We start from the raw sequence: 11577 nt of genomic DNA, 5'->3' as shown, positions 1-11577 counted from the left end.
GTCTCGCTCTGTCGCCCAGGCTGGAGTGCAGTGGCCGGATCTCAGCTCACTGCAAGCTCCACCTCCCGGGTTTACGCCATTCTCCTGCCTCAGCCGCCCGAATAGCTGGGATTACAGGTGCGTGCCACCACGCCCAGTTAATTTTTGTATTTTTAGTAGAGACGGGGTTTAACCATGTTGGCCAGGATGGTCTCAATCTCCTGACCTCGTGATTTGCCTGCTTCGGCCTCCCAAAGTGCTGGGATCACAGGCGTGAGCCACTGCACCCGGTCACAAATTTTTAAAAGTAGATTCTTAAAGAAAAGGGAGATCCAAGACCCACAGTCAGAAGAAACCTGATTTGACTGAAGTTTAAAGTTTAATCGAACTGAATAAATAGGTAAGGCTGTCTTGGTGAATAGAGTAAGTGAAGAAATAAGAGAAAGAACTGCTCAAGACGTGGGAAGACCAGACACCGAATGAAGAAGACAAAGGAAGTTAGAATTCCAAGGTGAAGAGAGGGCACCAGTAAGTGCCTGGGAGAGGCCAAGGTGAGCCAGGGCTGAGAAAAAGTCCGAGGGGTCACCGGTGATCTCCTTGTGTCCGCCAAGGCTGATCACTTGAAGCCTTCTCTTCCCTGTGACTTTTATTATTCCTCTAGTTATTACAGAATAATAAATACTGTAATTCACTTTTTCATGTTGACAGCAATTATAGGATAATTATTTTTTCTCCTTAGATTTAACCATTGCTTCGTATTTAACCTCAAATACTTGTTGCCTGTGGGAGTAATATTACCATTTCATAGATATGAAAAATGAGACTTGCGCTGATGAGATGCACCTGCTGATTTGTGCATGGAATATCTATTGAAAATAGAAGAGTATAGTGGGTAATATTATGATAAATACGTGGACTTTGGATTTAAATGATATTTAGTCTTTCGGTCATATTTGCACATCATGAACAGGTGAGATGCGGTTAGTGATATTGCTCATTGTGAGGATAATGCTTTTTACTTGCTCAGGCATTTGAAAGCCAAACAAATTAAAACACTATTATTCTAGTCATTGATTAGTCCTTGTTAAAATCCCACAAATAAAGAAACTCTTCTGTCTGCTTTCTGAACATCTAGGGCTCAGTCCTGTTAAGGCCCTTAGGAACTGAGCTGTGAGTTCCTGTTTGCTTCTGGGCCTTTCTTACCAGCCTTGAGATGTTGATGGCAGGGCTTGTGCTGTGCTCACTGCCCGTCTCCCACGACTGGTCCTTACACAGAGCAAGTGCTCCAAAATTATTCTATAAATGAATGATTGAAAGTAACCATATATCTAGTTTAAAATGGGGAAACTAAGTTTTAGATTTAAGAGATTTAAAATAAGAGTCTGAGGGGGGTTTGTATTTAGACAATCCTTTGTCTTCATCTCTCCTCAAAAGATCTTCAAAATGGATCTCTGCTTTTAAAAACATAATGGAGGCCGGGCGCGGTGGCTCAAGCCTGTAATCCCAGCACTTTGGGAGGCCAAGACGGGCGGATCACGAGGTCAGGAGATGGAGACCATCCTGGCTAACATGGTGAAACCCCGTCTCTATTAAAAAAAAAAACAAAAAAAAAAACTAGCCGGGTGAGGTGGCAGGCGCCTGTAATCCCAGCTATTCTGGAGGCTGAGGCAGGAGAATGGCGTGAACCCGGGAGGTGGAGCTTTCAGTGAGCTGAGATCGTGCCACTTTTTTTTTTTAAAAAAAAAAAAAATAATAATAATAATAGTAATAGTAATAATAATGGAAAGATGTCCTTTTTTTTCTCTTGAAATCACTGATCTTCTGACTCTTGCAATAACAGTACCAAGAACCTGTTTGCTGAGCATGTATTAAGTGCCAGACGCTGTGCTCAGCACTGTTGTATATGTGCTAAATCCTTTATGGCTTCATTTAACACTCACAATCCAAGAGGAGGCTGTTCAGATTATGTTAATTTCACAGATGAGAAAACTGGGGAACAGGAAGATACCTCCAATATTCAGTGCACATTTATCCAAATACATTAGAAGTTACTTCTTATGTTGACCCAGCCCTCAAAGAGGTACATGGTTTGATGAGTGTAACATCAGGTGATTTCAGTCCTTACTGTCCCTGCAAAAGGGATACTTGAAACCTGGAGGCTCTGAAAGGTTGTTACTTGCCCAGTTTTGCAGTCTGATAAATGCTAGAATTGAGAATTGAACGCACGTCTGTCTCCCCCACCCCCTGACTGAACACTTCCACAATCTGCCATTTTAAACCAGATTTTACATTGATTTATATAGGACAAGGGCTGGCAAATTTTTCCTGTAGAAGGCCAGATAGTAAACACATACTTAAGGCTTTGGGGGCCATATGGTCTCTGTCACAACTACTTAACTCTACCATTGTAGTGCAAAAGCAACTATAGACATTATGTAAACAAATGGCTGTGTTCAATAAAACTATGTACACTGACATTGGCATTTCTTGTAACATATTCTTCTTTTGATATTTTTCAGCTTTACGTAATATTGTAAAAAAAAAAGTTATTAGCTTGCTGGGGTCTTACCAAATAGATTGGCTGGATTTGACCCTTGTGCCATAGTTTCCTAATTCCTGATACCAAATATTCCAGAAAGAATCCAGTAAATGAAATAATCATCTGTTTCATGACTCTATTTTCTTTCCCTAACTCTAACTTCATGAAACAAAATTGTGAATACCCATTTTCCCTGTTGTGTGTCTGTTTCATTCTAATGTGGCTGCTGCGAATTCGCTATTTTCTAGATAGATTGCAGCAATGACAACTAATGCTCTTTTGAAACTTTCCAGTGATTCCTCTTTCCCATGGTTATGTTGCAAGGGCAGGAGTCACCCTGATTTGTTTTTATACCTCTTTGATTCTCTTCACTAGAATTTTAGTTATATTTGGCAGAATAAAGTTTTTTATTGTATAACTGGCTTTTAGTGAAGAAAAGGAAATTAGATGCAGATGACACGGGCCCTGAATACACCCATCCCAGACATCAGCTCAGTTAACATCATCACCGGCTCTCCCATTGTGTTTGTTTTGATAGCCAGAGCCACTATCAGAGCAAGAAAGATGTTAGTCATGAAAGAAAAACAGTTTCATTTTGCACAAAACTTTATAAACATATTGGGGAAAGGTGGAACACACAGAATTCAGTCTTGTAATCAGATACCATATTGCAAACTATGGACTTAAGAGTCAGATGAAGAAGAGTGTGAAACTAGATTTGATTACACATAGATCTGTATCATGAGCGAAACTGGAAGCTTCTCAGTTTGACATAGGCATGCCTCTCTTTAGAACTCAGAAAGTTCTAATAAATATTTAGGCTCAATGTCACTTTTCTTGAACAAGGTAGAAGTGTTCTTAGCTTGCTGGAGTCTTACAAAATAGATTGGCTGGATTTGCCCCTTGTGCCATAGTTTCCTAATTCCTGATATTAAATATTTCAAAAGGAATCCAGTAAATGAAATAATCATCAGATAGATAGATAGACATATAGCAAGACCAGGTGGCCTTTTTTGCTTCCCCTGACCCTTTTCCCATCATGCTTGACTTAAATGTATACTAGATCTGTAGGTCTTTAGAAAATGCATAATTTATTTTTATTTTTTATTTATTTATTTATTTTGAGAGGGAGTCTCCCTCTGTTGCCCAGGCTGGAGTGCAGTGGCGTGATCTCGGCTTACAGCAACCTCCGCCTCCTGGGTTCACACCATTCTCCTGCCTCAGCCTCCCGAGTAGCTGGAACTACAGGTGCCCACCACCACGCCTGGCTAATTTTTTGTATTTTTAGTAGAGATGGGGTGTCACCGTGTTAGCCAGGATGGTCTCGATCTCCTGACCTTGTGATCCGCCCACCTCAGCCTTCCAAAGCCCTGGGATTACAGGAGTGATCCACTGCGCCTGGCCATTTTTAATTTTTTTAAGACAAGTCTTTGGAATCAGTTGATATGATAAATATTGTAATAACATATATTTGTATCTGGAGGTGCATAGTATTTTGTCAATGCTACTAATGAAAGCATTTTTTTTAAGGGAAAAATAAAGAATTTTAAGTATCTATCAGGGCTAGCCCATCTACTTTATGTTCTGTCAGTGCAATTTTCTGATTTTCCTGTTCTTGGCACATGCATAGAAGAAACAAACTCACCACTAAATTTTTAGCAGTTTCATGGCCTCTAGTTGCATGTCCTTATTTCTGAACACGGGTGTGAATTCTAAGAAAAGGGGAAACCAAATGTTCATAGAGCCCTTTTGAAAGTTGCATAGCACAGCCAAATGGTGTGCCATTTCTATGAGTGCTGTGACTGGATCCTCATGTGGGAAAGGCCTGGTGAGAAATGTATTCCTTCTGTACATGGACAGTCAAGTTAGAGGCTGTCTTACATAAGACCATATTTTTGAAGGTGAGATCAAGATTTATACATTTGACAATATTTCTCCTATAGGGTACCACAGTTTTCCATGCGTTTCTATGACATCCTTTTTCCGTTATATTCTTGTTTGCCTAGATTTTAGAGCTTAATGTGTTTATGCCTGTGGATGGTAGCATGATTTATTCATGAATATTTAGAATTTTGTAAAGAAAGATGCACTTTGGAATGTTCTTTCTAAGAACAGGCTACTTAGGTATTTGTCTGAAAATTTCTATAAAGTATTAGTATTAATCTTTCTCTTTTGCTCTTTTTCTTTTCTTCCCTGTTTTTTTTCTCTTAAACACACACACACACACACAAAATAAAACATTATTACTGAGGATCCTAGAGATTAGGCATTTGGGAGATATCTCTTATTCCCTTGGAAACTATCTCTACAGTGAAAGTTCAGTAAACATTCTTTGTATCCATGTCTTTTGCTGTCTTTTTTCTTTAGAGTTCATTCTCTCAGTGAGTAGTTTTCTTTTCTTTTCTTTTCTTTCTTTTCTTTCTTTCACTCTGTCTCTCAGGCTGGAGTGCAGTGGTGCAGTCTCGGCTCACAGCAACCTCCACCTCTCAGGTTCAAGCAATTCTCCTGCTTCAGTCTCCTTAGTAGCTGGGATTACAGGTGCCCGCCACCATGCCCAGCTAATTTTTATATTTTTAGTAGAGATGGGGTTTCACCATGTTGGCCAGGCTATTCTTGAAGTCCTGACCTCATGATCTGCCTTCCTTGGCCTCCCAGATGCTGGGATTACAGGCGTGAGCCATCCTGCCTGGCCTCAGTAAGTAGTTTTTAAATGCCAGACATGGAGTATACAGTGCTAAGTGGGCTAGATGTAGCCCCTGACTTCCTAGAGCTTACAATAAATCATGGTAGAAAATATAAATTAAACAATCACAAAATTCATAATTAATTCATTGCATTGCATTGTAATAAGCACTAAAGATTAAAGTATAGAGAAATATGAGTTGTTTAATCAAAGGGGCATTTATAGTCAAAGGGTCCAAGGAAGACTTCCATGATGTGACTTAATATGAATCCTGTAAAATGAGTAGGTTGTTTTTATATGAAAGGGTTTAAGAACAGATCCCAGAGTAGGTGCCTTAAGGCTGGAGGAGCTCAGTAGTTAGGAAGGGAAAGAACACCCCTGTGGTTTTTGTGTAGGTCATATTTCAGCTGCAGTGAGAGAACATCTGATATATGAATGCATGAGATTACATTCTTGCATTGATGTGTATATACCATTTCCCAACAAGAACCATTGTTGGTTTGTCATCTACTTGATGATTTTTTAAATATTCATCTTATTATTTAACTACGTGCAATTAATTGTGTTTCACCATCAAAAAGTCTGGAGGATTCTACCTAAATTCTGCCTATGGGTATTTATACTTTGAACCAAGGTAATCCTTACATGAAAAATAGGGACCAGTCTAATCCTGATTAGTGATTTTTTCTTACATTTCTTTCAGATATATTTGTAAAGAGTCTGCAGCATTTTGAGAAAGTTTGTGTTTATTATTGCCTGTTACAACAACATAACATAAAACATAATATATATTAAATAGAAGATAAATTTGTAGAATTTCAAGAAATTAAAATAATGTGGTTAAAATCTAGTTTAACATTATACTTTCCGCATTATTTTCTGGTGTTTCCTTAAAATATATATACATTTGGAATTTGACCATAAGCTGTGCTGACTGCTTTGTTTTTGCTTTTTGCCTACTTCAGTCTAATGGGATTGCAGCCATCATTGTTATTTTGGTGTTACTGCTACTCCTGGGGATCGGTTTGATGTGGTGGTTTTGGCCCCTTTGCTGCAAAGTGGTGAGTAAGAAGGATTTGCAACTCTACTTAAACAAAATTAGAAAGATGTAAAATAAGGTCTGAAATGTGAATAAATGCCATGTTACTCAATAACAGTGAAGTTTCAGTTTGCAAAATGAATTTTGTCTTCACTACTATAATAAATTCTAGAAAACATGCAGGTCAGTAAATATTTATTTTAAAAATTCATCTAAAAAGCACTTTAAAATCAGGTTTGTGGGAAGAGGGGGAGAGAAAAATAGGGGAGGTAGTTAGGATAAAGTGTATTTTCCTTCAAGTGCAAGAGAAATTCAAGTAAATTGGTGTTTTATTTTGGGTTCATTGAGAGGAGCTGATAATTTGTCAGTTTTTTTAAGTGCTCATTAAATTATTCATTTCCTCTTTGAAGGGTCTGCCATTTCAGGACCTTCTCTGTTTGCTACTGAAAAATATTTGTTCAGAAATTAGTCATGCACAGTTGTCTGCTAAACTGCTACTTTTGGAGTAATGACGAGGAGTTTCAGTTTGTGTCACTTTTGTGTGTTTGTATAAAGCCTGTGAAAGAATGTGGGTATATATCAGTTATCTATTGCTGCTGTAACAAATTGCCACACATGTGTTGATTAAAAGCAACACAAATTTATTATTTAACAGCTGCCTAATCACAACTTTCACATGAGTCTCACTGGGTTTACCTGGACTAAAAGGTGTTGGCAGGGATGTGTTTCTTTCTGAATGCTCTAGGGAAGAAGCCATTCCTTTGCCTTTTCCAGCTTCTATAGGCTACTCACATTCTTTGCCTCATACCCCCCTTTCCCCATCTGCAAAGCCAGATGTGTTGCATCTTTTTGACTATTTTTCTGTGGTCACATCTCCCTGTAACTCTGAACCCAGCTGGGAAAGGTCCTCCGGTTTTAAGGAACCATGGGATTAGATTGGACACACCTAGATAATCCAGGATCATCTCTCATCTCAAGATCCTGAACCTTGATCACTTCTGCAAAATCCCTTTTGCCATCAAGATAACATATTCACAGTACCAGGTAATTAAGATATGGACATGTTGGTGGGGGGGCATTATTCTACACATTTCAAGCAATCCAATTTAGATTGTTCAGGTTTCATAGAAAAAAAATTATCTTAAGGAAGCCCTCTTCCAAATCATGCCTACTACTTATTTTGAGAATATTCCTTTTATTATAAGCACATTATGTAGAACTTAATATTCCGTAGCTCATGGTAATGTTTTACATAATACTGTAAGACTGCCTTTTCCTCTCCGCTCTCATGTTTGCTGACTGATTTTATCATCCTTGCAGTTTCAGATGTGCTTTGTTTTAGCCCTGCATTTATTATTAGTTGTACTTCAGTTTGCTTTCATGAGGCAACTTTACAATTCTTTATCTCAGAGCAGTTGGCCCATGGAGGAGGCATACAATTAACTCAGATAACAGTAGAGACAAGAAGCATCCTGTCTCTTTGCTGAACTAATCAGTTTCCTGCCATAGCAATTTATGCTCAGTTTCCTGTTGTAATCTTGATTATCAAGTTATGGCTATTTTAGGGTGACTAGCATTCTTGAGTATCACATTAAAAAGCAAAAAGATGCCCTAACGTAATTTGTCTTCCTTGGTTTTTTAATTTAAAGTTTGCAGTGGTGCATTCCCCCCCCCTTTTTTTTTATCACTTTGCAATTTCATTTAGTATTGACCAGAGGGCTCAGAAGTGTCAAAGTGTATGATTATTTTTTAATTTTTTAATTTTTTTTATTGTACTTTATGTTCTAGGGTACATGTGCACAACGTGCAGGTTTGTTACATATGTATACATGTGCCATGTTGGTGTGCTACACCCATTAACTTGTCATTTACATTAGGTATATCTCCTAATATTATCCCTCCCCCCCTCCCCCCACCCCACAATAGGCCCCAGTGTGTGATGTTTCCCTTCCTGTGTCCAGGTGTTCTCATTTTTCAATTCGCAGCTATGAGTGAGAACATGCGCTATTTGGTTTTCAGTTCTTGCAATGGTTTCCTGAGAATGATGGTTACCAGCTACATCCATGTCCCTACAAAGGACATGAACTCATCCATTCTTATGGCTGCATAGTATTTCATGGTGTGTATGTGCCACATTTTCTTAATCCACTCTGCCATTGATGGACATTTGGATTGATTCCAAGTCTTTGCTATTGTGAATAGTGCTGCAATAAACATACGTGTGCATGTGTCTTTATAGCAGCATGAGTTATTATCCTTTGGGTATATACCCAGTAATGGGATGGCTGGGTCAAATGGTATTTCTAGTTCTAGATCCTTGAGGAATCGCCACACTGTTTTCCACAATGGTTTAACTAGTTTACCGTCCCACAAACAGTGTAAAAGTGTTTCTGTTTCTCCACATCCTCACCAGCATCTGTTGTTTCCTGCCTTTTTAATGATGGCCATTCTAATGGGTGTGAGATGGTATCTCATTGTGGTTTTGATTTGCATTCCTCTGATGGTGAGTGATGATGAGCATTTTTTCATGTGTCTGTTGGCTGCATGAATGTCTTCTTTTGAGAAGTGTCTGTTCATATCCTTCACCCACTTTTTGATGGAGTTGTTTGTTTTTTTTTTTTCTTGTAAATTTGTTTGAGTTCTTTGTAGGTTCTGGAAATTAGCCCTTTGTCAGATGAGTAGATTGCAAAAATTTTCTCCAATTCTTTAGGTTGCCTGTTCACTCTGATGGTAGTTTCTTTTGCTGTGCAGAAGCTCTTTAGTTTAATTAGATCCCATTTGCCAATTTTTTTAAAAAGACATATGCAAAATGAAATGTGCTCAAACATAGGTTTTGACCATCATTTTGGATATCAAGGAGAGGAACCAATCATCAGGTGACTAGATCAGAGACTAGGCACATGAGACTCTAAAGCCTTGGACTCTGCAGGTCTCAAATCATGGAGTTACTTTCTGCAAGGCATAAAGGGGGCCCTTTAATGGTGGAGTATCAGGATATCAGAAAGGCTTCCTATCCTCAGAAACATCCTGGATGTTTATTAATTTCCTGACCTTATTTAATAGAGGACACCACCTGTATTTTACCCTTAGAAATATAGATTAAAAAGCAATTTGCCCTTCTAAGTTCATATAAGTATGAACTTATATTTATACCTAGGTATAAGTGAATGATAGCAAATGTTTCCTAAAGTAGATTTTAAAGCAAGAACAAAGGAGAGATGAAATTCTGAATTCAGCCCTTGGCTAATATTGATTATCTAGTAGATGTCAGTATTGTGCTAGGAACTGGGGATACAAAAATGCTTATAATATGATTTGGAAATTCACATTTTAATATGGAAACATAAAAATGTGTGCAAATAAGTGTAAATGGAAGGTAATTGAAGTCCCAGTAGAGATGTGTGTAAGGAACCATAGAAACATAAAGGAGGAAGGGTTTGCCAAGACTACAGGGAGCACTTCAGAGAAACCTGGTTGACCTGATGACCCCCAATTCAGTTCTGAGTCATGAATAAGATGTTGGCAGTTCTTGAAGCACATTTCAGATGAAGTGCATGTGGAATCATGAGTTATTCTGATTGCTTTTAGAAGTGCTAAGCTGAGACCTACTGTGCTAGGTGAATGATGGTATGGGTTTTGGCATGAACCCATTGGGGAGGACCTCCTATGTCTTGTAATAGAAAGTCTGATCTCTTCCCAGGGATGATGAGAAGCCACTGGAGAGATTCGATCAATCTAATTACCTGAAAGAAACTTTGCTGGCTTCAAAGTAGTGCTAAAGTCTAGTCCTGACAAAAATTATTTAAGACTGTATCCAACTGAGTTCCATTAACAATGGAAATGGAAAGGCAGTGACAGATATTGCACCTTAAATATGGCCAGAACAAAGTACTTCTAACAAAGTATAGATTGCTGGAATCTTAAGCTGAAATTAAGTGAACTAGAGAAAAATGAAGACGTGATGTAAAAAGGAGATAGTGTGATGATAACCTTGTGGAAAAGGATCTTGAGTTTTCAGAGGGTATTATAGTACAATTGCAGGGTGTTTATCTTATTTTGTTCCTTTTAGATTATATATCTGTGCAATGTTGAAATTAGGATGTGACCATTTAAGTAATTCTTAGTAGTGTTAAATTATTGGGGATCAATTTGACTTTGATTATCATTCCTAGCAATGAACTTTTTAATAGAAAATGAAATTCATCTGCTTCAACATGGTGTTGGGCAAATGTCTTTTTGCTTGAATGTGTTTTAAGAACTAGTGGCAAATATTTAAATCTAATCTCTCAACTGAAACATGACTAAATAACTTAAAATGTCTCTTCTTAGGCACATTTATGGTGTGTCAGCTGTCCACCTCTGTGAGTGTCATATGCTCAGGAGCTCTTATCAATACAGAGATCATGGAAAGAAAACTCCCTGAACAGAAGTCTCAATATCTGTCACATATTCTTCGTCCAGTCATTTCATATTTTATAAAATGCCAAAATATGAAATACTAAGTCATATTTTATAACATGACTGAATCATTCATCATTCAGAGTTTAAAATCTCATAGACCTCTAATCAATGAGTCAGTGATGACAATGTTACTTGTATTTTAGACAGTGATTCTCAGGTCTTTTTTTCTTTTTTCTGCCTCAAATAACAGCAAGTCTTTCAGAACAGTGGCTGCCAGGTTTCCAATGGTGGCAATTCTCCCAGAGAGGAAGGGGATTTGGTTAGACTGAGGCAGCTCCAGAGGTTATGCAGTTTGGAAGAGCCTCCTTCAACAAAGTGGATAAAGATCCCTAAAGACATCCAGGTCTTAATCCCTGGAACCTTGTAATATTACCTGATATAGCAAAAGGGACTTTGAAGATGGGATTAAATTAAAAATCTTGACATTATTCAGGGTGATCTAGATGGGTCATAAATGAAATCCAAGACTTATAAATGAAATCCAAGACTTACAAAAGGGAGACAGAGGGAGATTAGACTATTGATGGAAAGAGGCAATGTAACCATAGAGGCAGAGATTGGAGCAATGCAGCCACGAGCCAAGGAATGCTGGCAGTCGCTAGAAGCTGGAAGAGGCAAGAAACAAATCCATCCCTAGAGACTTCAGGAGGAACCAGCTTTGCCAACACCTGATTTTTAACCCTGTAAGACTCACTTCAGACTCCAGACTTCCAGAAGTATTAAAAAAATGTTTCTGTGGTTTTAAGACACTAAGTGTATGATAATTTGTTACAGCAGCAAGAAGAAACTTATATATCTCTTGAATGTTTCTGATATTCCCGAGTTGGGGAATTTTTGTTTTCAGACAAACGCATTACAAAAAAGAAAAGAAAACAA

General features: G+C 38.1%; 1 protein-coding gene across 4 annotated transcripts in view; it reads left to right on the top strand.

Moving 5' to 3' along the window:
• ANTXR2 (anthrax toxin receptor 2) overlaps positions 1–11577 on the top strand; it is a 156697-nt gene that overhangs the window by 59471 nt on the left and 85649 nt on the right. For all 4 annotated transcript variants that reach the window (XM_011941738.1, XM_011941737.1, XM_011941736.1 and 1 more), the window contains one exon: positions 6167–6262. In XM_011941738.1, coding sequence (XP_011797128.1) covers positions 6167–6262 — 96 coding nt within the window. The remainder of the gene's footprint in view (positions 1–6166; positions 6263–11577) is intronic.

Source organism: Colobus angolensis, unplaced genomic scaffold (genome assembly GCF_000951035.1).
Source record: "Colobus angolensis palliatus isolate OR3802 unplaced genomic scaffold, Cang.pa_1.0 Scaffold200, whole genome shotgun sequence".
In the NCBI taxonomy this organism is placed as follows: Eukaryota; Metazoa; Chordata; class Mammalia; order Primates; family Cercopithecidae; genus Colobus; species Colobus angolensis.
Note: the sequence above shows the minus strand (reverse complement) of the source record. Positions and strands in the feature narration are given on the sequence as shown.